Source organism: Thyridium curvatum, assembly GCF_004353045.1.
Source record: "Thyridium curvatum strain D216 chromosome Unknown NODE_16_length_530760_cov_82.129700, whole genome shotgun sequence".
In the NCBI taxonomy this organism is placed as follows: Eukaryota; Fungi; Ascomycota; class Sordariomycetes; order Thyridiales; family Thyridiaceae; genus Thyridium; species Thyridium curvatum.
The window spans coordinates 90,774-117,531 of record NW_022156771.1 but is presented as its reverse complement, the minus strand read 5'-3'; the positions used below and the strand labels follow the sequence as shown (position 1 = coordinate 117,531).

Genomic DNA, 26,758 nt, shown 5'->3' with positions numbered 1-26,758 from the left:
ATCGCGTCTTCTCGGCCTGCTGAAACTTAGGTCGTTGTACATTGTACGAATAGAGTCTTGTCTCTCAACGGTAGATCACTAATACTACACGGGACTAGACATGAAGTCGAGCGTATTGAGACCTGCCACCACGAGAGTGATCAATGGGTTTCGAAGATGTTGTTGTTATCTATCCGCTGAAGGCAAAGCCTTCAAAGTCTCTATTTTTGTATTGAAGCCACTCTCGCCGCCCGAGAGCTGACTATACAGCCTTCTCTAGATGAGCTACGTAATGTACACATGCATGCGTCTACATCTCTATCAGTCAGATGCCACTTGATCATACACAACATCTCTTCGGCCTTCTCTATTTCCCGTCTGTTACTGCTCCTTCTTCGTCTTGGTGACGACCTCGGTCGTCTTTTGCATGAAGAACTGCCTCTCAATCAATTTAAGAACCTCGTCGATAAGGCTAAAGGCATGGCGTTAGTTACTACGTAGCAAGTGAGTCGAACAGTATACAATAGCACTTACATGACAGGAGCGCTGATAATCAGCACCGCCTTCCACTCGGTCCAGTCGAGGGGCAGGATCGAGAACAGGGTCTGCAGGCCCGGGGTGTAGAGCAGGGCAAAGTGCAACGCCATCGACAGGGCAATGGCATAGACGAGCATCATGTTGTCCCACAGCGGCAGCGTCAGGAGCGACTCGCTCGAGGACAGGGCGTTCATGGCGTTGAACATCTCGATGACGACGAGGATGGAGAGGGACACGGTCGACGCAGACTTGGCCATGTCGTTGGAGAACATGGCGCAGCCAATCTCGGGGAAGTCGGCGCTGCAGTGGTGGAAGCGCGAGAGCTGCGAGAAGGTGATCTGGGGGCCGGCCGGGTTGTACATGAACCACCAGGCGTAGCCGGCAACAGTAGCGAGACCAACGTAGGTGCCGATGATCAGGTAACGAAGGAAGAGCCAGCCTCCAATCAGGGCCTCGTCGCGCTTGCGCGGTTGGCGGCGCATGATGTCGTGGTCGGGAGGGTTGAAGGACAGCGCAGTGGCGGGGAGACCGTCAGTGACGAGGTTGACCCAGAGGAGCTGAACAGGAATAAGAGCCTCAGGCATGCCCAGGGCAGCCGTCAAGAAGATGGAAACAACCTCGCCGATGTTGGACGAGATGAGATATCGGATGAACTGTTGAGTGTTGTTGTAGATGGAACGGCCCTCCTCGATGGCAACCTCAATGGTGGCGAAGTTGTTATCAGCCAAGACCATGTCGGCTGCCAGCTTGGAAACATCAGTACCAGAACCCATAGCCACACCAATGTCGGCCTTCTTGAGAGCAGGAGCATCGTTGACACCATCGCCAGTCATGGCAACGACCTCGCCGAGCTGTTGCAGGAGATCCACGAGCTTCGACTTGTGGCTAGGCTCGACACGAGAGAACAGAGACGCCTTCTTAGCAGCCTCGAGCTGCTCACTGGGGCTGAGGTTGTCGAACTCGCGGCCCGTGTAGCTCTTGCCCTTGAGATCCTCGTACTCGCCAAAGACACCGATCGAACGGCAGATACTCTCAGCCGTGTTGCGGTTGTCTCCAGTGATAACAATGACACGGATGCCTGCCTCCTTGCACTTAGCAATGGACGCAGGAACCTCGGGACGGGGAGGATCCAGCATGCCGACCAGGCCAAGGAAAGTCATGTTCTGCTCGAGATTGGAGTAATCGGAGGTAGACTTGGCAGTCTTGGAGAGCGGGTTTCCAGAGACGTCTTCAACAGTGGCCATGGCAATAACACGGAGACCACGGTTTCCATAGTCGACAACTTCGCGGAGGATTAGATCAGTGAGCTTGCGGTCCAGGGCGACCTTCTTGCCCTGGGCACCGACCAAAGTGTGGGTGCAACGCTCGAGGATGGATTCAGGGGCGCCCTTGACCAACAACTTCTGACCCTTGCCATTCTGAACAAGAACAGACATGCTCTTGCGGTCGCGAGAGAATTCATAGGTAGCGAGGTGCTGATATTTCTTCTCATACCAACTGCTTGCGTAGTGGACACGGTCCTCGGGGTGGCAGTCCTCGGGGGCACAAGGGCCAATCTTCTCGGCGAGGACACGAAGAGCTCCTTCAGTGGGCTCACCGATGCTAGTAAAGGTACCAAGGCGGGCATCATAGGCAAGGCGGGCGTCATTGCACAAGGCAGCGACCTCGGTCAGCTGGAGGATGGTGCTGGATTTTTGCGCCAGGTCTTCAACGACCTTGCCGTTTTGCGTGATCTTGCCCTTGGGCTCAAAAGTAGTTCCCTCGACATCGAGCTCTTCCAGGCCAGTGCCGTTCTCACCAATGTAGACGATCTTGTTAACGCTCATCTGGTTGGTGGTCAGGGTGCCGGTCTTGTCGGAACAGATAACGCTGCAGCTACCCAGGGTCTCGACGGAGGGGAGAGACCTCACAACCGCGTTCTTGGCAGCCATCTTGCGGGTTCCAAGCGCCAGACAGGTCGTGATGACAACAGCGAGACCTTCGGGAATAGCAGCGACACCAAGCGACACGGCAATCTTGAGGTAGTAGATGGCGCCCTTGGTCCAGGTTCCGTGGCTGGGGTCGTTAAAGTTGGGAATGTTGATCAGCCAGACAGCGATGCAGATGACGGTGATGACCTTGGCAAGAGTGTCACCAAAGTCGTTGAGCTTCTGCTTGAGGGGTGTGGGTTCCGAAATCTGCGCGGTGATGCTCTCATGGATGTCTCCAATAGCCGTGTTCGAACCAGTCAGAACAACGACAGCCTTGGCGCGGCCCGTGACAACAGTAGTTCCGGAGAAGAGCATGTTGACCTGATCCTGCTTCACAGCTTTGGCATCGGCGACCACGGCGCTTGCGTCTTTGCCAACACTCTCGGACTCGCCCGTAAGGATAGCCTGGTCGACAGCGAAGCTGTTGCTCTCGATCGAGATCAGCCTGCAGTCTGCGGGGATGCGGTCGCCAATGGCAACGGAAATGATATCGCCAGGTACCAGCTCCTCCGCCTTGACCCTCGAGATCTGGCCATCGTTGCGAACAACATTAGCCTCGTTGGCAGAGTACTCTTGCAAGGCCGCGATGGCCTTCTCGGCGCTGCTCTCTTGGGACACACCGACGACGGCGTTCAAGATCAGGATTGTGAGGATCTGGAGTATTCGAGCAGGTTAGCGGGTGTTTTTTGCCCATGGTTTGCGACCAGATCTTGCGAGTGCGACGTACAACTGCGGGATCAACGAATGCGCTCCAGCCACCCTCCTCTTCAAAGAGCGCAAGGACGAAGGACACAGCGGCGGATCCGAGAAGAATGATGACCAGCTGGTCCTTGAACTGCTCCAGGATCAGCTCCCAGATGGGCGTCGGAGGTTCCTCGGCGATGGCTGCAGGAAGATGTCAGTGGCATACTCTCAATTGTCGCACAAAGCTCACGTGGAGGCAGAGGAGGCTGCGCCGGACGTACCATTCTTGCCGTGCTTGGAGCGCAAGTCGATGACCTGGCTGTCGGTCAAGCCGTTGGTCGCGTCGACACCAAGGCCCTTGAGGACCTTGTCGATGGGTTGCGCATATGCGTTGTCCATCTTGAAGATCTCCCAGAGAGTGAGTGCTGGGCCAGTGGGGAAGTTTGCGCGAGGTTGCGAAATTGGTAGAGGGGCCCGCGATCGTATTTAAGAACGGGAGGATTTTCTATGGGGATATCTGGTCCCAAAGGGCGTGTAAGTCTGGTCTCCTCTTGTCGGTCTGCCTGCCTAGCCGAGCCGATAGCTCCCAGATTGGAAAAGAAATGAGTTTACACCATGCAGACACCTTGTAGGCTACTTTTCGTGGTTCCTACTGCGATCTGGCAAGAGAGTTGAATTTGAACCTCGCAGCCTCTAGAGACTGAGCTGCAGACCAGACCAGATGTCCTCTTTAAAAAGAGCGTGAGTGGCAATTCGAAACTGCCAGCCTGTATTGCAAGGACCAGACCCAGACTTTTTCTGAGGTTTTGCTCTACGTGTCAATATCTAGCGATGGCGGGGTGAGCTTTCTCCGTCGTATATGTAAGCAATTGGGACGTTTTAGTGCAGGCTAACCCCTGCGCTAGAGCCCATGTGGCCTAGAAGCGCCGCGGTTGGAGGCAACACTGGAGCCCGGTGGGCGGGCACAGCGGGCAAGTTTACGTAGGTGGTGGACCTGGGCAGGCACATCGGGAATATTTTTAGTGGTACCTGCACGCCGATGTCCGCAAAAGCCTGGATCCCGCGTGCCGCACCGTCCTGCTGAAACATCAAATCGGGCCCCTCAAGCCTGAGATCTGGTGCAGATCGGGACGAACACATGCACCCAGTTGCTGCTCTCTTCCAAGCAGACACCAAACATGGCGGACTGGCCGAACAAAAAGCTGGGTCGGCCAGGTCACGGAGCCCAGCCCTGATCTCCTTTGACAGCATCGATGAAAATACAGTGCTATCTATGCCTCAGACTTCAAAGTTTCTTTTCCTGCATTCATGGAGTTCTTCGACCTCTAATGATGGAGCGAGCAAGTTCACTGCTGTCCTATGCGTCACTCATTTTCTTCTGGCTCATGCATCGAGATGTTTGTCAGGAACAGGAAGCTTCCAATTGGAAAATCACGAGGCTTACATGACAACTAACCCCCCTTTGCTATGCCTCTGAAGTACAGTTGTGAAGAATCATGAGATCGTGGAAACACCAAACTCCTCTCACATCATCCTCTCTTGAACTCTGAAACCTATCCAACTGATTCTTCCACGCTTGACCAATAGCTTGACCAATATATCCGCTCCCATTTCCCCAAGTCCGGGTATCCTCATTGAAAAATAACATCCAGTCCTTGCCATCAACGGTTCGGTCCCCTGCTATGATACGACATACCCGTCTCCGAGGTCGGCAGCTCCACCGCCGGCTCGGTAGGCCGGGTGGCTGGGAGCTCGGCCGGGTCATATGAATACCGGGCCGCTGCCGTCTCGGGCACGCCCGAAAGATGCCAGCTTTGTGGGCCACCGCCCCCGGCCCAGCCGTGTGTTGCTGCGCTGGAAGCACACGACACCCGGCCGCTGTCCGTGCCCACCCAGGACATACCTGGAGAGCCGGCCATGCTGGACGGGGGCCGGTGCGGTGTCAACTCCCGCTGGTCGGAGTAAGGGGATTGGCTGAAGTTCACGGCAGTGGGACTGCTAGCAAAAGAGTCTGGCAGATATGTTAGCAGGTATCCCGCGAGAGAAGCCGAAAGCCGGTCAAGGTCACCTTTGTAGGGGCTCTCGATCTTGCCCTGGTATGGCTGATAAGGCTCGGACCCTGCCGCCGAAGGCATCGGCATCACATGTCTCTCCTCCTCCCTTCTTCCGCTCTGCCGCCAACCGCACTTGTAGAGCAGGAAGCCCACGGCCACGAGGACGACTGCTGCCACGCCGACACTGATTCCGATGATCGCCCCTGTCGGTAGTTGACCATGGTCTGCTGTACTTTCCTGACCGGGAGTCACTGCAGGTGCCGAGGCCGCCGCCGTCGTCGTCGACCCTGCAGACGTTGTCGATGATGTGGTACTCGATGGTTTCGCGGAGCCGGAAGTGGCAGTCGGCGACAGGAACATCGCCTTCTTATAGCTATCGTCATGTAACCTCGCGGCGACCAAGGAGTCCTGAGGGCATCCGCCGGATGAGCATGGCGGCGTCTTGCAGCATCCGAGAAACGGCTGGACGCTTAGGCCTTCGTTCAGGCAGGTGAACCAGTATGTAGCTCCGCTGTACGGAGCTGCACACAGCTGCGGCTGTATCCGGTCGTAAGTGTTTTTGTCTTTGCGGAACGTCGAGGTGCGTAGGTTGCCCTGAGGACAGTTGCCCGATCCATCAGTGCATGGATCGCTGGTACAGCAGCCCAGGAACTGGAACTTGGCTTTGTCACAAATGTAAAACTTTCCGCCACTTGGGCAGGCTAGTTCTAGATCCTCGATAGGGCTGGGCATCTTGTCTGGCCTTGGGCTAGGAATACCAGAACACAGAACTCTAGATGATGGTGTGAGAGGAGATGAAGACACAAGAAGACTCCAGGTCTCCCAAGCCGGCGTCATAAAAGAACAAAACACCAACGAGCCGGGAAACAGCCACTGATATGTTCTGGTCCGCTCTCATCTGGTGTGGGCACACCAGCAGCATATCTTACTACCCGTGATACCCAGCCCCGGTCTCCGCCATCACCCAAGATCGTCAAGTGGACGAACCAGCGCATGGCTTGCCTCGTGTTGTACCTCCACAACTACCACCGCATCCCCGAGAGCGAAGCGAAATGCCCTTTCAGGTCCACGCACAGGCGCGGCCAAGACGCAAAATGAGCCAAACCGACAAGGCTCTCCGCAAAAGCTGTCAAAAGATGTCACTGCCACTCCACCGAGGCGTGTTGGGGCGGTTCCTTCTGCGCGGGACTTTTGCATGTTCAAAGAGTCGCAAGACGGACTAGGCCGGATTTGACGCCCAGCGGGCTCTACAATTCGCCAGTTGATTTTGACGTTGCAGGGCCATATGCATATCCCAAGCGGTGTGGGACAACGCTTGTTGTCACGAACCAGGGTCGAGGAGGTGTAACTCAGCCTCAAGCGGTGGGTAACCAACTGCAATCAGAATTGTGCAGTTTGCATCAGACGCACTTTGCAAGAGATCTACAGCCCGGACATGCATGCCAAGGTCGGTTCTTGAGGGCTTGCCATAGCCTTGTCCTATTTTTGTCTTTGCTCCCTCCAACATCGTAGGTTACTGAAGTCCACAATTAAGCTGAAATGGACGGACGAGGCAGGGTCGTCTTATACCGACTTCGGCATCAGCGAGATTGCGTCGACGTCGTACCAAAACATGGGTAGGTGTCTGCAATATAATCTGACAGCAGAGTGGTAAGCATGAGACCGATGAACAACAGCACCGGTGGAACGAGTCCTAGCCGACCACGAGACTGGTGGCCGGATCAGCCGAACCCTCAAAGGCGTACCTAGTATAACTAACGCAAGCCATATCAGTCCGAGTTAATGCACAGCTGAGGAGTTGTTCTTTCAGAGCGGGAATAGGACTGCAAAAACTGGTATCAATTCTTCGATGAAACGTCACTGTAATCATAATCATTACACACTTATAAGCCTCGGGGGCCTTTCCCTCCAAGAATCACAGCCCAGCCAGCACACTCTGGATGCCGACACTGCTGGCGTCTTCTCTCCTCTGCACGAATGCTTTGAAGTCTGCCTTGTGCAGCCTCTTGCCCAGACCCACTGGCCCCGATGCCAAATTCCTCGACCTCTCCCTCAGCGCTTCAGGACCGATGATGAACAGATATCCCACTTCGGTCAACACCTCGACGATGCCCTCCACCTCCTTGGTCAAGGGCCACTCCTTCAGCGTTGAAACGTACTTGGCAATATCCTTGGTGACCATGAGACCGCCAGTAGCGTTCACGGGGAATTTCCTGAAGTGGTCAAACAGCAATTTGTGGATGGCGAGGGCGAGCTCGCTCGAGATGATTTCGAGGTTGTGGCCATCCACAGACTGGTTCAGAAGAATCGCAACCCGATTCAGGAACGTGGTGATCGTGAGACAGGTCTGCGTTTGGAGAGAATCGACGAGCGTCTCCAGGTCGTCATCCCTCGGCCGAAAGTCGGTCTTCTTCTGCGTCGCGAGAGATCTGGTCACCCAGTTGATGACAACGTCGACGGTCGTCTTCATCACAGCGTTTGTCTTCTTTTCGATGGATTCCATCCCCATCTTGGTCTGTGCTTCCATATGTCTTCGTACCGTGGTGTTTGACTCGGCCAGCCTGATGAGAACCGTGGCCATAAACCGTGACATGATGTTTGTGATAGTGACTGCCGGTCGAACATTAGGCAGGTAGCTAAGGTCGGGCTCGACCTTGACGTTTTCTTGCAGGGTGGCCTGATCAAGCGCAGCATCAAGCGCGGTCTCGACGTAGACTTTGCCCATACTAGTAAGGAGCAGGTTGAGAAGCACACTGACGTCCTTGGGGGTGTCACTGGCTGTTCCGAGCTCTAATGTCCGCCGCACACTTTCCGCGAGCCATGTCATCATACGCTTCGCATTCGCAACACTGAGCACACCGTCTTCCTCCGAGACCTCGATCTCGTTCTTCTTATCCGTGTCTTGGATGCCAGCAACTCGGAGCATCATCGCCTTCTGAGTCGGCGTAAGATCAGAAGAATCGAGGCGCTCCATGTATGCGTCCTTAGCTGAGGCAATGAGTTGTGTGCCCTGTTGAGCAATAGCCGCCATGAATCCACGAGGCGCCTTCTGCCGCCTCGAATGATAGAGGGTAAACTTGAACAAAAGAGAGTTGTACATCTCCTCCAAACTCTTTCTTTCGCGGTCGATATAAGAGTTACCAACTAGATACGGGACGAACAACTCTTCCATCTGTTGGTCTAGTGTCTGAGAAATCTGTGCCGAGCATGGTTCGGGATTCTCCGTCAAGCCATGAGTCTTGAGATCCTCGATAAGCGCACTGATATAGGCTCTTGAAGCGTGGAGAGATCTCAGGAAGGCCAGAGACGAAATAGTATTCGCCTTCTCAAGGACCATCTCAAGTCTTTGCTGGATAGACTGCTGGAAGACACGCTGAATGAACTTGATCAGGACAGTTTCGTAATAAGGGAAGGCGCGTTTGATGATGAAAGATTCCTCTTGCATCACAATCTTGACTTCGTCGACAAGAGACTGGAGGCTAGGCTCGACGCCTGGCGGGTCAGAGTCAGGATCAGCCAACTGGTCCCACATCTCGCCATCTGTCGTCACTTCATCAGTGAGAAGCTGGTCGCGGTCGATGAAGAACTGGTGCTGGTTGACGAAGATGGCAATGACACTGGCGCCTCCGTTGAAGTCGTGAAGCACCTTCGCACACTCCATCATGTCATCGAAGTTCTGCCGGCGGTAGCTGTTGTTGAATTGCTTCAGCAGATCCTGTTCGAGAGTCTCGGAGAACTTCTCCAACACTTCTCGTGTGTTGTGTTTTCGACTCGTCCCGGTAACGCCGTTTGTAATCCCATTGCCACGGGTGCCGTTTGTTTGACTCCATGATGTCGGATCCAGTCGTTGGCTGATGCGCATCAGTTGTCGCGCAATGACGGCGCATCGGACCTTGTTTTCTGCGCCACCTTGCCTTTGTATATCCTGTAACGACGACAGCTCACCAGTCTCGCAAACCTCCATCCAGCACTGGATCAGGAAGTTGGCGTCCAGCGCTCTCCTTCGCTTCCTGTCTAGCTCTTCCAGTTTCTCGCCAATCTGTACGGCGATATTGCCACCTCCATCTGCCCGGCTGCCTCTATCATAGGCATTTGTTCCGTTGGGGTTGTTCAAACTAAGATCCAACGCCTCGAACTGCTCCATTGATTGGTCAAGCTTGCGCCCGAGAGTGTCAAGAGTCTGGTCATGTTGGATCTCGGCCCGCCGCACATGAGAGAGAATCTCGGACTCTCGTTCCTGAAGGTCTTCAGTGAGCGATCCTAGCTGGGATAGGGCATCTGGAACACATCATGTGAGTATTGCAGTCCAGGATAACAAAGCAGCGGGGCAACGTCCAACTCACTCTCAAAGGTCCTGATTAGGGGCTTGGGGTCGAATGCCTGGTGCGCTGGACCAGACCGCCTGTTTGCAGGTACTGCTGTCTCCGCCAGTGAATCAACAAAGTCTCGCACAATGAAGTCCTTGCCGGAGAAGTCATCAAGTGTGAAGCTGGGGCCTTTGGGAAAAAGGGCCCTTGAGCCTCCCGACCCAGCCCTCTCCATTGCTCCAGTTGGCTGGCTATCTCCCCATGGATGACTGCGCCAGAAGCGAGATCAGATGCTGAGCTGCTGAGCTGCCCAAATGACAAATGTCATCAATGGAAGTCGTAGTGTTTCAGTTGGCGATCCTAGCTGCGCTGAACGCGACGTGATTGTGTTGGAGTTGAATTATGGGGTCGGTCGCATGTGCGCTATTCGCTGCTCGGAGCACTGAACTCTCTAGCCTTCCCCTCCAGTACAAACCGCTAAAACAAGGCAGCTTTGTGGGGACTTCCAGCGCGTAGCTGGCCTCAGCCCCAGCTATTTCGTCAGCGCTAGAGTATCCCTTTGGTGGCTGGACTCTGCTGACGCAGTGATTGGTCGCATGCTTGCCACATGCTTCCACTCTTCCTCTTCTCATCTTGTGTTCTTTTCATATCTCGTCGCAGGCAGAACAGCTCTGCCCATGACCTCATAAATTCATTCTTTTGTCTTTCGTACTGACTACTCTTTGTTACGAGTATAGATTGTCCTGTTTTATACCCACGATTGTCTTTTTCGCCTGACCTTGTCCCAAGTATGCCGTTTACTGCGAAAGATACCGACCTGTACCGGCGGGATGAGAAGTTTGGCCACAAGCTGCTCACCAAGGAGGAGAGAACCCGGCTGTTGCAGGTAAATCGACTTGTGCCCGTGAACCTCTAGGAGGCGATTCCACCAAGAACGCTTCTCAAGAAACTAACCTGTCGGCAGCCCTACCTACCCACCCCGCCATCGAGGTCTCCAAGTCGAAGACATAGCCGTCGTCGCGATGGAGGCTCTCGCTTTCAGGTGCGACGGTTCATCCGAGCACAGCTTAATGTTTTCTTCTTCACCATCATCCACACGATCTTTTCTCTCTACATTCGAATTCGACAAGCATACCACGCAGTCCGAGATCAAGTGTACTCCATCATGTACTACCATCATCGCACCCCAGAGATCATAGAGCGCGACGTCAAGGATTTGATGAGACTGCCAAAGCATCTCAGTGTGATCCTGAAGCTTGAAGACGATGGCAGAGGTGGAGCAGAGCTCGAAAGGCTGGTCAATGAGGTGGCAGATCTCGCAGCTTGGTGTGCGTCTGCCGGGATTCCAATGCTCTCTGTATATGAAAAGACAGGTACGTCGAGGCGCAGAGAGGGGAACGAATTTAGGAGCTAACAATACATGCCAGGAATCCTCAAGAGCTATCTCCCTGAGACTCATAGGGCTGTGTCTCAAAAGCTCGCAGCCTACTTCGGCCGTGTCCATCCAGCGTTGACACTGCGAGCGCCCCATGTGCCCTCGATTGAATCCGCGCCTTCAACCCGAGAGCGAGGACGAGAAGACACGGACGAAGGGCACATCTCCATCATGCTTCTCTCGGCTGAAGACGGACGAGACTCGCTGGTTGATCTTACGAAGACGCTAGCAGAGATGGCCCAGCGATCCAAGATCTCGGCCGCCGATGTCAGCATTGACTTGATTGACGCCGAGTTGAGCGAGGGTGTTATGGGCGAACCTGACCTGCTCCTGCTCTTCAGTCCGAACGTGGAACTATCCGGCTACCCTCCATGGCAAATCCGCCTCACCGAGATCTTCCACGTCGAGGACAACCAGGGTGTAGGATATCAAGTGTTCTTGAGAGGTCTGCGCAAGTACGCCCAGGCCCAGATGAGACTAGGAAAGTAGTGTCGGGATCACATCTTTCCTCCTGAGGCATGAATTCTATCATGACTGCCACAATACCATCTCCCTACTGGTCTCATCCCACCGAAACACTGGCCCGGTACCAACATTATAATTATAATAATTATCCGTCCCTCCTTTGACCATCGCCCTCCGGAAGGTGATATTTATCCTTCCCCCCTTATCGTTCTTGCCGGATCTTTTAGGGATTGAGTGCAGCCAATTGGCTTGTGTCCGCCCGCGCATCAAGATCATATCACCACTTACGAGAGGTAGTTTAAGCTGCTTGAGCTCTGGTTGTGGAGGGCTGCCTTCCACTGGTGGTATGGGCTTGTGTTTCATGAGGAAATCTCGGCTGGCCCCCAGTGAGAATGAAGCAATGGCAGGCTCTGGACCGAGGAAGCGCTCATCATCGCTATGGAAGGAGATGCTGTCTGCTCCTGATGCATAATAGTTGACGAGGCAAAAGTTGAATCTGCAACCAGTTGCCGCTTCTGTCGATACCCGGAGATCATCGAGGCACTTTGGGATCGGGCGTGGCGCATAGCGGGCATATGCTTTGTCCTCGGCTTTGGCGCGGGATTTTGCATCAACGACCTTTCCGTCTTCGTCGAATCGAGATGTTTCATCAAGCCCGAAGACTGTAGTGAACCTTCATAGGAGATCAGTCTTGGCCTGTTCCACCCCATACACATGTTCACAACCCACCTTGGTGTCCTGATGTGGGTTGAAAAGCCACCGCGCTTGATATCATACTCAACCCGGTAGAAGGGGAGATTTGACCGAAGGAATTCGAACAAGTCCTTGGCGATGTAGCCTGGGACATAGGGCTCAAAGTAAAGCAGGTCCAGGTCCAGCTGGTCATTTATTTGCCTTCCTGGCCGGGCTGGTAGAGACGACAGCTCTTTGCCAATAGCCGGTGGAAGTTCAGAGATGGGAAATGGGTATGTTTGATGAGTAGAGTATCCAGTCTGTTCACATAATGAGCCTTAGACGAGAAATAATACTGCGTGCACTCGACTGACAGTTTGCTTCTGGTCGGTTTTCTGTTTCTTGGGCGTTGTCGTGAAGAACGCATCTAGCGTCCTCTTCTTGGACATTGCGAGAAGTGAGTTTTTTGCAGAGTATGAGTTAATGGGAAAGCCCATTGAGCTTCCGTAACATGTTCTAGCACCTGCTTAGGCAGACAGCTTGAAAGTTATATCTCGAGAGACGCGATTTCGTTGACATCACCAAGTCAAGCGTGTTAGTACCGCCACACGATCCAATCAGCCTTGTGAACGCCAAGCCACGTTTGCTCGAAAGCGCTAAAATTTTAGTTTAGCCTCACCATTTGAGCTACGCCTGAACCACAGAGCCTCACAAGACCGCGGATGAAAATGGACTCATTTCGGTGACAACTATTTTCATCTCGCTGACTTTGTAGTTTCTGTGAGAAGCCTATCATGGGATCTGATGACAAGGGCTCAAGCACGGGTGAAACGGGAGAAATGGGTGTCTTTCGCCCGCCGATCATCCGCAATGCGTCGGTGCTGAACCGGGCATTATTTTCAAAGAGGTACGACATCGCAGCGGCGAGAGTCTACGATATCAAGAAGGTTTCCGAATACCGCAAATCTCTGGAGAAGAGTGGTGATCTCCTACGACAGGAGCGGGTGTCATCCATCGTCGATGACCCTGCCAAGGACGACCCGGCTGCGAAGGGACGCAAATGTCTGCTACTCAGGCCTGGCATCTCAGCCACTGGTAAGTGCAAAAATCTGCAAAAGAAAGAAACCTGCTAATATCCCATAAGCGCCTACAAGTTGGGGCGAGGTAATCCGGCAGGGTGCCGAGAAGAATGAGCTTAGTCTTCTCCCGTACACACTGGAGCTTGACTACGACTACTGGACCGCCCGTATGTGGCTCGTTGTAGCCCTCATTGTGATGAGTCTGAGCTGACGTTATCTCATAGGGGATGTACTGCAGTCTCTCTTGCCAGAAGAGTTTCACGACGATATACAATCAAGCTTCAACACTGCTGGTCATGTTGGTGAGTTTTCAAAGAATCTCAGGAGACACTCAGTGACGTGAGATGCTGACATCAGAAAGCACATTTGAACCTGCGGAGTCATTTTCTGCCCTACAAGCATGTCCTTGCGCAAGTTCTTGTAGACAAGAACCCTGCCATCAAGACTGTCATCAACAAAATTGACAATGTAGGCACCGAGTCAGAATTTCGCACCTTTGCCTACGAGGTACTAGCCGGTCCCGACGACTTGAATGTGGAAGTCAGGGAGCACAATTGTACCTTCAAGTTTGACTACTCCAAGGTTTATTGGAACAGCAAGCTCGAAGGAGAGCACACGAGGATCGTCAAATCCTTCCAGCCCGGGGAGGTCGTGTGTGACGCCATGGCAGGAATCGGCCCATTTGCGGTCCCCGCTGGTAAGAAGGGCGTCTTTGTCTGGGCAAACGACATGAACCCGGAGAGCTTTCACTATCTCCAGGATTCCATCACCCGCAACAAGGTACGTGGCCCAGATCTAAAACAATGGCTGCTCACCGATGGCGGGACTAATTTGGGGTGCAAGGTTCAACAATATGTACGCCCGTTCAATGATGATGGACGCACGTTTATCAGAAAAGCAGCAGATTCAGTCCTGGCTGCTTCGAGGAAAGGCGAGCGTGCAGTCATCCAGCAGAAGCCGAAGAAGGGATCGCGCAGCAAGCCGCAAGCGAACCCGCCACCCCTGGAGATACCCGTCCCCCCTACTATCTCTCACTTTGTGATGAATCTGCCGGCATCGGCTATCACATTCCTGCCCTCCTACAAGGGCCTCTATGCCGGTGAGGAGGCTCTGTTCACTCCACACACGAGTACAAAGCTGCCCCTCGTGCACGTACACTGCTTCGCGGTGAAAAGCGACGACGACACTCCGAAGCTGGATATTTGTGAAAGGATCACAGAGCAGCTGGGCATCGAGATGCGCCTTGGGGATGCAGAAAAGGACAAAGAAGTATTTGTCCACCATGTGAGGAACGTTGCACCAGCCAAGTCGATGTTCTGCGCCACATTCAGGATACCTCCCGAGGTGGCCTTCGCGCCGAGGGAACAGCTCTAGCAAGTCGTTCTCGCATCATACCTCAATTGATACCCTATTTCGAGGCGGATTGGTGTCCAGACAAGGCGATTGGCACTGCCCAGGTATCCCAGACCCTGCTCTAGACGATTAAGGCGAGCTGCATCCCAAACCGCATTGCCGCATGCGACATTTCGGTCTTGATGTCCAGGGGGCGAAAAAGACATGTGAAAAATGCATCAGCAAAGCCGTTGACGCTGCATAGGGGTTTGCCGATCGTCCAATGATCGACAATCTGTTCGAGCCGTTTTATGCCAATGATTGTGAACTGTCTGTCAATGTCTTTCTGCACGTCGACGAAAGCTGTCTTGCCTCGAACGGTCCAGCCTGCCGCACTTTTCTCCGACTCCCGGGTTCGGACCTCATTCCAAGAGTGTTATCAGACCATGTCCCCCAAGAATGTGAAACAGCTCTTGGATGACAGAAACATGACGAGAGCGAAACTCCGCTCGACCCATCCGACAAAAGCAGGCGAGACGCGGTAGGGGGTGATATATAAATGAAATGCGCGCGGGACAAAGCAGCCACCGAATACCATGCAGCTCTCCCCCTCATGCAAGCCACGATGCGGGCTGTTCCCCAATGGCAGCCTCGCCTGCAGCACATATCTCGGTTTCCTTGTTTTTTGCTCAGCCCCAAGGATCCTTGCCAACCCCTCCTCCCCCCCTCTCTGCAACAATCATGTTGTTGGGCTTCCTCTCGCATGCTTTCTACCCACCTCGGCTGAGTTACCAGCCGTGTGATTGCGCGTGTGCATGCGTGTGTATGTATGCATGCCTCTCTCTGGCTGCCCAATGCCCTCTCCGATGGTATTTGGAGGTGACGCTGGGTGAATGCACGAACAGCGAAGACAAGGCCTAAAAAGCACCCCCGTCCGTTTACGTTCAACGGCGTTGCACGGCATAGATTCCTGCATACGTATACACGCATACACATACCTTACACACCACTTACTTTCGCTGTGGCGCGGAGTGTGTTACACAGCACTGGAGAACAGGAAGGGGGTGGTTTCCTCCTCCCCTCGCTCGAAAGACTCGGTCAACACTGGTGCATGGCCGGTCTGGAGGCCGGAGTGTCCCCCTCACCTCACACCCCCCTTGGGCGTTATTGCCGTCGAGACAAGCTTCGAGGGTGTGTTGCCGGCCGGTCAGGCAGTAACAGAGAAGAGTGCCACAACAGGAGTGGCAGATGACATGTGTGACAAGTTTGCGGGGAAAACACAAGGAGAGAGAGGGGTGTGTGTGCGCTGTTGTTGCAGATAAGACATCGTTGAAACCCTGGGAGCCATCGCCACACAGCATCGGACATCGAACTTTTGACGGCGGTTAGCTTTTTTTGCGTATGTGGAACACCAATGCCAGCGGAAAGCTTCGCTGAGCTGTCAATCGGTGAGCATATCGTGGACCACCCCCGAGCATCTGCTCAAGCGGCCCTCCCGTCTTCGCTACATTCGGGCATCCGGTCAGGGCGCGTAGCCCGGCAAAGCAGGAGGGGGTGTTTTCCAGGAATATCAAGCTTTTCTATACCTTTTGCGAGAGCTCAATGGCCTCGAGAAGCTCCTTATCAGCTCGTCAACATTAGCTTTGGAGCTACAGAAGTGCTGTCCATGGATGGTGTTGCGGTCTCCCCCCCCCTCCCACCATCCGCGATATATCCGTCCCGATCCTCTATATACGACATGCGGCGCCAATACAATACCCCACCACCCTCGAGCGAAGGTCAGTGATGGGACGACCATTCAGAGGGTCTAGAATGGCCATACTCTGCTCGATATGGCCAGCCAGGTAGCTGTACTATCGGGGACGTATCTGGGCCTCGAAGTGACCCTGACCCTCCATCTCCATTAGCCCGTGTTCGGATGCGCCATGTTGGCCCTCGGGTGTGTCGCAGCTTTCCTCTAAATGCCCATCGGGGTGGATCAGATATCCTGGTCTTCCAGAAGGTAGTTTAGGCGAGTGTTTGGCCGGAAAAGTACGATTCTGTACGTGCCTAGACCGACTTGATGGCATTTTCTTTTATGGCGCGATACTTGAAGAGGTTCGTGTCTGTATGTATGAGAGCGGGGACACTCGGCCTGCAGCCAAGAACGCTGTCGACTGCAGTGCGTCTGCGCCGTGATTGAATCATCTCGTCATCTCGGTTCAGAGCTTCTATCTTGAAACCGTCCGCGTCCGCAGAGAGCCCCATTCTCGTTTACCGTTCGAGGATGTCATCGATGCCTTGGATAGGCAGCTAACCTCCACCGACAGTGCCTGTGCCTAGCTGCCGATTTGTGTCATCCGGGACTTGACGAGCCGCACGACCTGCATAGAAGAACAGAGGGTCCACGGCCGTTCTGTGATAGGAAGCGGATTTTCGCCATGCTGCCTCCAACAGTTGGTAGATAGCTCAAGGAGGAGCAGTGCGATGGCTTGCCCGTAAGCCTCGACTTAATCGCTCAAATCATCTCTCACCGCAAGTTTTAGCTTTTGCCCAAGCTGGATCTAGCATCAAGAGGGAACCGGAACCATGACATGAAGCCGTGGCTAAAAACCCAAGAGTGGTTTGCGTCAACTCTGGTTTGGCTTGTACGTAAGGGAATAGGGAACATGAAACGATAGGACATTTGCTTGCAACGCAGCAATCGGAGTATGCGTATGGATGGACTCGCAATGGGCCCGGAGGAAGCGAGCGCTTGCACCACCAATGCGTATACTCCCAAGGGTAGGTTGGTGAGTGGCAGCAGCACTCGGCCAGGAATCGCATATATCAACCCCTCCACCTCACCCCTCAAGCTTTTTCCCTCTGCGTAGAGCTAAAGAGCTGTAGCATGCAATGTATCCCACCACTTGTGATGGGTGGGAGGGAGGGAGGTGGGATGCTGCCACACACGACAGGGGCAGTTATGCGGCTGGATATGTATGTAATAAGCCATTTCCAGCCAAGCAGAGCTCGCCTGCCCGTGTTTGGCCACTCTTTATCCTGACCCCGGGACTGCAGGAAAGTTGCCGCAAAAATGACTGGTCACTTTGGCTGTGCCAGCCGGCTCGTCGAGTCCTCGTTGAAAGAGATCGATCGGAAAGCAGACATTTCTCAGCAGGACGAGCATCGGATGGTGCACCCTTGTCTTGAACCTGCCGGCGCCGTGGAGGGCACTCTCCTGCTGACATGCCGGCTATCTATCAGGGTATCAGGGTTGTTGCTTGCCTTCGTCTTCCCCGAGCCATGGCATGTCTTGTGGCACATTGATATGGAGTGATCTGGTGTTGCCGGTGTCCGGTGGCGTCTTTGCAGGAGCTCGGTCTCGATGGTGGAAAACATGCTCGCGTCGCGCCATGCGGCGTCCGCATTTGCCAGAGCATGAGGCTGGCGAGAGAGGCGCAAGAGATGAAGAACGTTGTGGGTCGCACTGCATGTGAATCCTTTTTGGAAAGGTTTGCCGTGTCTCTCTTGTCGCTTCGAGGGAGACAATCCTGGGGAATTTTGTATGATGTTTTATCAGGGTGTCAAGAGTGTAACTTTCTGGAGGATGTCGCGCCTGGCTCTGTAGCAAGGGTCCGAGTTGATCGACGACAGCCAACCAATCCCACCTGATTCTTTCACCTTACCTCACCCACGAAAAAAATGCCACACTCGTGAAAACCACTCTCTTCATTCCACGATGACATACCTAGGTATCTCATGATTCAAGCCAGCCGTTTGCTCCCAGTGAGCGACAAGCCGCTCCCCCTGCAATGCCGATCAATTTCCAGCCGCCTACGACGTCCACATGCAGTCAAGTGGGTGTCTGAATAGTTGACGGGAGTTCATCAGGAGCTACCTCGATCTTAACAATCAACATCCTTGTCACATCCTTGCCCTAGAGCTGAGAAGGGCTATCCCACTACCTAAATCCGATGGGCTTGATGGATAGTCAAGTACTTCTGTTAGCAGTCCGTCAACTAATCTGACCATCACTTGGCAGTGCAAGTACGTTGATGGGGCGGCGGAGAAGAAGCCATCTTCTCCACACGGGGATGCAAACCACTATGCCATAGGAATACACGAATAGGTGAGGAGTAGGTACTACTAAGACGTGGTTTACTGCGTGAAGATCAGGGTCCCGTCTCTCCACAGTCTCCCCCAATGTCTCGCCCAACGCCGGCTCTTTAGCTCTGGATCACGACGAGGAGGCAGCGACGACACAGTCTCGGCCAGAGTGTTTGCTTGCGATCCTTTACATGGCGCTTGTGGACAGAAGTTTATCGAGGACTCCGTGGTCTAGTCCCTGAGGCGGACTGAACGCCGTCGAATCCAACATCCCGGGATGACACAAAGAGCACGAGCGTGCCAAGCATCCGAGGATGGAGTCTAATCGAGAGCTCATTTGGGGGGTTTGTACATGCTTCTCCGCCCATGTCTCCTCGGCAAGGTGGGTATCTTGGGGGTCAGCATTCCTTGCATCAGTTACTTCGCGGCCGCCGTGCTGCTTGTTTTAGCTTCCCGCTGCCGAGGCGTTGACTGCCGTCTGCTTCCCTAGCCTCTCGATCGCCATGTTGGGTGTCCACAGATGATGTCGACGCGTCTGATCTTCAGCCTCGATACTGTGTGGCCGGATCAACCAAGGGCGTATCTCTTCTACAAGTACAGGATTGCGTGCCGCCAAAGATCCACCGGCAAGCAGCACCAGCAAGCCGCACTCTGTCTCCCGACATCTCGAAATGGGCAATGATCGAGTGTCTGGCCTTATCAGTGCAGAGGGCCTGGCTTGCTTCGCTGCTCCTCTTATCATGTGGAGGAAGTGAGGAGAGGAGATAAGACCCCTGGACGCCTCCAATGCCTCGTGCTGCACGATCAAACTCCAGGACGTACTCCTAGACACAGTTCCTTGTGGGTCGGTATCAATGTAGAGTTTTGGAGATCTGCGAATCACCGCGCTAGCCAGGTTACTTCCACTTCTAGCCGCACTACCTGGTCGAGGAGTTAGACGTTAAGGCAAGACTAGCAGGTGAAAAGAGCCGGAAGAAGTCGGGCAATGATGACTGTTTGTTCCCAAGACGGTAATTCACTTCAAGCCCTCGAAGCACCAGAGTCTTCCGATATTCGCCGCAATAGAAGGCTTCCCCAGCCAGAAATGGACGATTTGAGGATCGATGGCACAACTCTCCGCGGGACACGAACTGGGGAACGGGGAAGCCTCGGTCATGGCGCGGCTTCTCCACGGCGGAGAGGAAGCTTTGAACGCATGAATGGCCACAAGGCCCAGCCATCTAGACAGTGGAACCGATATCAAATACTGGGACTATTTGTATGCAAGAGACTCGTTCCAGCTCGTTTTCCCGTCTCAGGATGCCGGCCAACCAGTGTTGTAGAGGCAGGTAAGGATCTCAGGCCGAGGCCAAGGAATGCCAGACTGTTGCAGCACTTATCTCTTCAACGCGTGTGAGACTGTCGGCGCTCGTCGGTCTGAATATCTCCGCGCAGTAGGCATGGTTTACCTGTCCCAGTGTAGGCTGCCGCTTTTGGCAGTGAGCTTGCGTAAAGTAGGTAGGTAGATCAGCCCCGTTTCCCTCCAGAGGTAAGGTTTGGCTCGTTTCAACACCAACATGCGCCGTCGACTGCCCGTACCTATCGACATGGACAAAAGAAGGTCAGCAAACGGCAAGTTCCTGGCCAAGGTGGGTAAAGTGCCCACAACGAACCTCGATCTTCAAGACAAGTTTGACTCGAGCTCCAAGCCCAGGATGCTTGCTTGCCAATGCTTGGACATTGCTGAGAGCCGTCTTTTCGCTCTGGATGGTGAATGCCCACTAAATAGAGTGTCCGAGATATGGGCTCTGGCCTCGGGAGAACCCCCATCGGCTTAGTCCACTGCGTCCAAATGGGGCAAGGCTTTACCTGGACCTGACAGGCGAACCATCTCGACCGCCACCTGCCCGCTTTTACTGATGGAGACGTGCAAGTTTTTCTCAGGTGTCGGAGTTTTCTTCCAGCTCCCGCAGCCAATCGCCGTGCCACATTCGCTGGTTCTCTTTTTGCACGGCCGTTGTCCTGGTCAATTTGGCCGTGAAAAAATTGAACAAGTACGAGATTCTGCTTGAATCGGCAGATGCCTACTCGGACCCAAGGGTAGGAGGAAAGGAGCGAGTGACTTTGCGAGGCCGCGAGGCAAAGTACCATCTCGATGGACGACGAGTGTCGGTACCGGGTCCCCGGATTTTCAACCGGCACATCTCTCAGCTACATTGCTTCTTGATATCATAGCGATCGGGATCGACATAACCATTATCAATGGAAACAACGGCGCAAGCAGAGCTTCGTAATTGTCTTGCCTGGTTTCGACAACTCCTACCTAGATAGGTTGTTTAATTACAGGTAGAAGAAGGTTTGTCTTGTCTTTCGTCATCAAGGGCGCCCTTGTCGCGTTGCTTCCACAAACCAAGGCATTCCATTGGAACTCCCGAGCCAGCGAGAATGGCAAGGGAAAGCCCCTGGAGAGCATTCTACCGCACGCTCACCTGATCAGGTCCGGCACGTTATGTTAACCGCGGAATTGGCCAAAGACATCTCACTCAGCAATGGAATCCAGGCACGCCTTTCCCCATGTCCTGGCCATGTCCTGGGGCTTGGGTCCCCTGAAGCCTGATTGTCTGTTTGCATGCCAATACCCCACGTAAGTCAGACCCTTGCCGTTGGGAGCACGGTTGTTCGAGGGCCGAGACAATGAGGCATTCTATGAATAATTGCTCCTCAGTGCTCTCTTCACCAAAGCAAGATATGTCGTGATGTGTGTTTTTACATCCCTTATTACGGTATGCTCTTGTTGTTGAATTGGCTAGGCCCATGTCCCTGTCGATATCCATTCTTTTAGCCCCGTCTGTGTGTGTGTGTTTCGCGATGGAGATATCTCCGCCTGGCCATTTTTAGTTGATGCAATCCACCAGACTACTTGTACCATCGCTGCAGGCCTTGCTAGCCCGTTCGTTACCTGCATTGCATTGTCTTCTTTGCTCTGTAGCCTTGCGGAGTAGATCCACGGCGTGCATTCCGCATTGTTTGACGGTTGTCGAATGCTGAAATCCCTGCTCAAAGCTCGCAGGCTGTTGTGAGATAGCGAGGGAGGACTGAACATCCCTACTCCGTACACACTGCTACCTACATTAGTCCGGTGCTCGAGAAGCAGTCTACTGCATGCCGAGCGTGTTTGGTGAAGATAAGTCGCAACGGCTGTAGCGAGACTGGTTCCCATCCAATCCTTCGCACACACAGGCTCAGCAGCGCTTCCCGTCTGTCCCGTTCTGCCGTTCTGCTCGCTGTCGCCCGGCTCGGGCTGGGCCCTGAGCTGTGTCTGGTGAAGGGCCAGGCCTTTTTCCCCAGTGGACTCGTTCATTTTTTTGGCCCCAAAAAGCAAAAAGCTCTGGGCAATGGGACGGCCGCGCTGTTCGCTCGTACCCAAGGGCACTGGCTCACTGGCTACTGGTAAGCCCCCGCCCAGACCCCTGTCACCGAAGCGTGCCATGCATTGCCCCTCCTTGACCTGGGCCTTCTGCACCAATCCCAAGTCGTCCCCCGTCCCACGCCGCCACCCACACCGTCCGCCCGTTCTTTTCCTTACCCAGATCCAGACAGACACCCAGACTGACTTTGTCCAAGTCGCATACAAACCAGGTTGAGACAGAAGAGCGACGACGTGGAGGTGTCCTTGGTCGGAAATTCTTGGGAACCAGGCGGGGACCCTCTTCCGAGCGAGCGCATTGTCCCAGAAGCACAGATAGTGAGCCACAACGGGCAAGCCAAACCCAATACAAGAAAGGGCTTGTTTTACCTGTCTTGCCCTTGAGGAACCGTCCTGTACAAACGCGCGGTTCGAGAGCCGAGTACCTACCGAGTTACCTGCCCAGTGCTGCTCTCCACATTCGACGACGTTTCGTGTCTTTTTCTTCTCCCTCTCTGCTTGCCCAAAAACCCGGGACATTCACCCGTATCAGGTGGCCCAAAGCCACCTTGGATGAATGGAACAGAGATCGATCCAGGTGCAGCGAGCAGCAGCAAAGCACTCGAGATAACACTACCGACGGATAATGGAAGAGCGAGTGTAATAATTGAACAGAGAGCAGGCAGTGGGAGAGGGAGGGCAGGTAGCGCAGCCTAGCACACCTCGAGGAGGGTACCTTTGTGCTCGTCGAGGGCCAGGTACCGCTACCGACAGCGCCAGATCCCCCCCAAGTGTAGTGGCCCTTGGATCTACAAGTACCGCATAGACAGGCCTGGGGCTAATGTACAGACACCACCACCACCACCAACGCCCACGCCCACGCCCACGCCCACGCCCACGCCCACACCCACACCCACCCACACACACACACATTCGTCTCTCTCTCGACCCCCCAAGTACCCTACCAACACTACCAAGACACCATCCATACACGCACCATTCATTCCAGAACACTACCACCCCGTTCGCTACCCTGCCCATCCCTTCCGCGATCTCCATTTTCCTTCGCCTCGACATCCCACTGCCAGTCCTTTATCTTTGCACAACCCCTTCTCCCGAGCATCACTTACTGCCCTTTTCTCCCATTCGCATCTGTCCTTGCAGTTTCCGACCCTTGCTTTGCAGCGCCAGCATCGACACCCTCACCATCTTGCCGACTCGGATTGACTGAATTCTACCCTCCATACGCCAGAGTCAACCCTCCCGGCCGCCACCACCCCTGTCACCGCCTTTGTACCCATCTGCATCCCTTGCGCAAACCCGGCTGCCCTGGCTCGAGTCCCTATTCTGCCGGCGAGCAAGCTGCAACGCAACCGTCCCTGCTCTGACCGTCCTGCGAGTCCACATCACACGACACGACCCAGCATTCCTTGCAATAGAAAGGCAGACGAGAATCCCCTCTCCTCGGAATTGAACGCTTTCGGTGCAAACCCCTCCTATATCCCCAACCCATATCGCCCAAGGCGCACCGCATCTTTCTACCTGCCGGGCTCAGGTGCCTTATGAGGTAACAACGAAGGAACCACCCGGCGGTGATATTGGACGCGGACGGCACGTCCTGGACTACCGATCACAATGGCCGTCGTCATTTCGACCGAAGAGAGCAGCTATTTCGCACCTTCAAATCTCAGACGCTCCCACTCCCAACCCAAGTTTGGCACCAAGCACCAGGGATTCCGTACATCGTCTTCGACGTCCCGCATAAACGAAATACATAATCACCCTGTCCAGGTTGTCTCCGATTCGGCTCCTTCTTCAGCACCATCGTCCCCTCACCCGAGCCATACTGACTCAACGACCGGAGTGTCCTTTGCAAAGAAGCCCACGACCTCGTTACCCCTTCAATCGCGCTTCGACGAGGCTCTTCATCTCGGACCGACCCAGCCCGAGGACGCCTTCACTCTGCCTCAATACGACGACGTAGGGTTCCTTGAGGAAGCCGAAGACCTGGAGCCGCCACCTAGTCCCCGTGGGTTGGGTGATTCATACACCGTTTCGCCCAATGACAACACCACCTCGACGGATACGTCTCGGCCGGACTCTCCAGACTTCTTTGAGCATGCTGAGGATGACACGGCCCTGAGGGCACAGCCGTCCAGGCATGTGGACTATCTTTCTCACGATTGGAGGGAAGAGGACATTTGGGAATCCTGGAAGTATATCGTGTCTAGGAGACGTGATTACACTAATTCCGCCCGGCTGGAGAACGCATCGTGGAGAACATGGATGAAGTCGAAAAATAAGCTAAAGACCATCTCACCCGAGACTCTGAACTGGTAATACCCATCTGCCCTCTTCTAGCCCACACTTCTCAGTACTGTTGGTGTTAACTATCTGCAGGCTCAAGGACTGTGATGTGACATGGCTCTATGGGCCGCTGCAAACCGGGAACGAGGGTCTCATCCCGACTCAGCATCATAATAGCGCAAACCTATCCAAGAACCACTCATTCGTCAACAAGAAGCCTATTCTCAAGAAGAGGAGTATGTCTGAAGTCATGCTTCAGAGATCATTATCGGCCTCATCTCTATTGAAGCAAGCTGCCGCGGCAGTCCAGGCTCAGCAGAAGGAAGGGGGTGGCCGGATGGCACGCCCTCGCCTGGAGCGAGCCGCTACTGATTATATGACGTTCCCCTTCTCATCGACAGGAGCGACTCCTAGAAGCAGTAGCCTTGTCCCTTCTAGTGCCTCCTCCGGCATCATCACTCCCAACACCGAGAAGAAGCATATCCACTTCAACGAACAGGTTGAGCAGTGCATAGCCGTCGAGATCAAGGGCGATGAGGACGATGAGGACATGGACCCGGCTCCTTACCCGTTCGACAGCGACTCGGATGATGGGGCCATCATGATGAAGAAGACTAGCGTCAAGAAGAAGAGGCGTCCGACAATGAAGAGGAGGCCGAGTAGTAACAACCACGGTGAAACCCCGACCATCGCCATGCTTCCTTCCACGACGCTGAAATATCGGGAAGACACTCCCGAGCCTCAAGAGACTGCCATGAAGCACAGCTACCGCCACCCCATGCTTTCGCCTTCTTCTTCTCAAGAAACCCTGCGGCCGTCGAAACCTTCAAAGAAGATGTTCCTCGGTGACGACGACGAAGAGGATGAAGAAGACGAGGACGACGACAACGACGACTTGACCATCGGGATGAACCGGCGATCGCAAGCGGGAGAGTCGAAGCTATCGGCCGGACCTTCACAGGACAAGTCATCTGGCGGGCTCAAACGATCTACGTCGTCGGGTAGCCTCTTCGCGGAACCTGCTGGGATGCGGAGAACAGAGTCGGGCATGTTCATGCCGTACGAGGAAGGTGAGCCAGCGGGAGCCAACGGCGGGATTGTCGGTCGGGTCATTGATACGGTCAATACGGCCCGCGACATCGCCCACGTCATCTGGAACGTGGGATGGAGGAAATAAAGAAAAAATCATGGCCGGGCGCTGATTCGTTGATTAGGAGGGGGCTCGAGGTTACACCCATCAAGATCTTTGCGACCCACCAATCATCACCCGACCAAGTAGCGAAAATAGTGGCAAAAGGAGGAGAGGGATGACCGGTCTCCGGAGCGGACCCGGTCGGCTCTTCTGGCCCGGGGGGTGATCTTCATCACCCGTGGGCTCTTGTCATCGCTGCATACCCTTCTTCCTCGCCTTGCTTTCTGCTGTCCCTCGTTGCAAAGCTTTGCTTCCTTTCGACGCTATCGGGTCACGGGGCTGCTTCGCCACGACATTTACGATGCATTGCACACGGAGTATTGGGGCTTGTTTAAACACTGCTGTATGTTTTGCTTTTTTTTATTGTTCTCTGGTTCGACGACTTGTTTTTGAAACTGCATTTTCCGCGATGGCCATGTCTGTTGAGAGGACGGACAATGATCACCAAGCTTTTTTTTCCCGGTATCATTGTCTCGCTCTCTCCCTCCCTTACATCTTGGGCATAAGAGGTGTTACGGTACATGGGTCGTGAGGACTTACCTGGCATTCGCACTACCTCGGTAGTTCTTAATACCTGCGTCTGTTTTTGTTGTTCTTTGGTGGGCTTTTACCTGTCTGTATTCGGGGTCATCATCCAGGTTAAGCAATGGTTCTTTTCTGGGTCTGGCGTTTTAGTAATATCATGGGATGTGGGTTGGGGGGCTTTTGGGGGTTTCACGTCGGGTTTGATCAAACAAACGATTGGAGCACCAAAGGGGTGTTTATTTGAAAGATTTCAGGGTTGGCAACACAAAATCGGGTATGGGCAAAAGTGATGTTTGGAAGAAGGGGGGGGACGGCCGTGTCCCATCATGTCTGTGCAAAGACACACACGGTCTGTTGATCGGGGGCCGGGTCTCGGGGTCTTCCCAAGCGAGTGGTCTGCACCGTTGTGGCCGAAGCTCGGATTGCTCTGCGCCCCCTTTGTAATGTTTTGCGGATATATGGATAGAAATACATTCAGCCGTCCGTTTGATACCATGCGTGTATGGGGGTGACACTATACTATTTATTGTATACGACGACTTTGACGTGATCTCGGGACTGGACCTCGCTCGCGGATCTCCATTTCGACATATACATTTATATCCGCATCTTACTATAGATGATAATCAACATCAATATGATCCGATCGGCCGTGGAACCCCTATCGAATGTATAGCGTGCCGTGCGTGATCAGGAAGGAGCCAAAGAGGTCGAGCTGCTCTTCAATGACTGGATCGAAGGGTGCTTTCCCGCCAGTATCAACATCC

At 54.0% G+C, this 26,758-nt stretch overlaps 7 protein-coding genes across 7 annotated transcripts; 3 read left to right on the top strand and 4 right to left on the bottom strand.

Moving 5' to 3' along the window:
• Positions 1-360: 360 nt before the first annotated feature.
• Positions 361-3,569, bottom strand: E0L32_003585 (uncharacterized protein; the record flags this gene model as incomplete). Its single annotated transcript, XM_031137901.1, has 4 exons — positions 361-451; positions 514-3,140; positions 3,214-3,371; positions 3,452-3,569. 4 exons carry the CDS (start codon positions 3,567-3,569, stop codon positions 361-363), a joined length of 2,994 nt encoding a protein of 997 aa, XP_030998355.1.
• A 1,262-nt stretch (positions 3,570-4,831) lies between these two features.
• Positions 4,832-5,956, bottom strand: E0L32_003584 (uncharacterized protein; the record flags this gene model as incomplete). Its single annotated transcript, XM_031137900.1, has 1 exon — positions 4,832-5,956. The coding sequence occupies one exon, from the start codon at positions 5,954-5,956 to the stop codon at positions 4,832-4,834; it is 1,125 nt and encodes a 374-aa protein (XP_030998354.1).
• A 1,183-nt stretch (positions 5,957-7,139) lies between these two features.
• E0L32_003583 (uncharacterized protein) lies at positions 7,140-9,766 on the bottom strand (the record flags this gene model as incomplete). The annotated part of the gene is made up of 2 exons (XM_031137899.1): positions 7,140-9,502; positions 9,568-9,766. 2 exons carry the CDS (start codon positions 9,764-9,766, stop codon positions 7,140-7,142), a joined length of 2,562 nt encoding a protein of 853 aa, XP_030998353.1.
• Positions 9,767-10,321: 555 nt separating this feature from the next.
• On the top strand, positions 10,322-11,455 carry E0L32_003582 (uncharacterized protein; the record flags this gene model as incomplete). Its single annotated transcript, XM_031137898.1, has 3 exons — positions 10,322-10,417; positions 10,496-10,904; positions 10,959-11,455. 3 exons carry the CDS (start codon positions 10,322-10,324, stop codon positions 11,453-11,455), a joined length of 1,002 nt encoding a protein of 333 aa, XP_030998352.1.
• Positions 11,456-11,633: 178 nt separating this feature from the next.
• Positions 11,634-12,552, bottom strand: E0L32_003581 (uncharacterized protein; the record flags this gene model as incomplete). Its single annotated transcript, XM_031137897.1, has 4 exons — positions 11,634-11,651; positions 11,720-12,093; positions 12,144-12,423; positions 12,478-12,552. The coding sequence occupies 4 exons, from the start codon at positions 12,550-12,552 to the stop codon at positions 11,634-11,636; spliced, it is 747 nt and encodes a 248-aa protein (XP_030998351.1).
• Positions 12,553-12,942: 390 nt separating this feature from the next.
• On the top strand, positions 12,943-14,556 carry E0L32_003580 (uncharacterized protein; the record flags this gene model as incomplete). Its single annotated transcript, XM_031137896.1, has 4 exons — positions 12,943-13,198; positions 13,248-13,349; positions 13,407-13,484; positions 13,544-14,556. The coding sequence occupies 4 exons, from the start codon at positions 12,943-12,945 to the stop codon at positions 14,554-14,556; spliced, it is 1,449 nt and encodes a 482-aa protein (XP_030998350.1).
• Positions 14,557-23,602: 9,046 nt separating this feature from the next.
• E0L32_003579 (uncharacterized protein) lies at positions 23,603-25,451 on the top strand (the record flags this gene model as incomplete). The annotated part of the gene is made up of 2 exons (XM_031137894.1): positions 23,603-24,303; positions 24,368-25,451. 2 exons carry the CDS (start codon positions 23,603-23,605, stop codon positions 25,449-25,451), a joined length of 1,785 nt encoding a protein of 594 aa, XP_030998349.1.
• Positions 25,452-26,758: the final 1,307 nt, after the last annotated feature.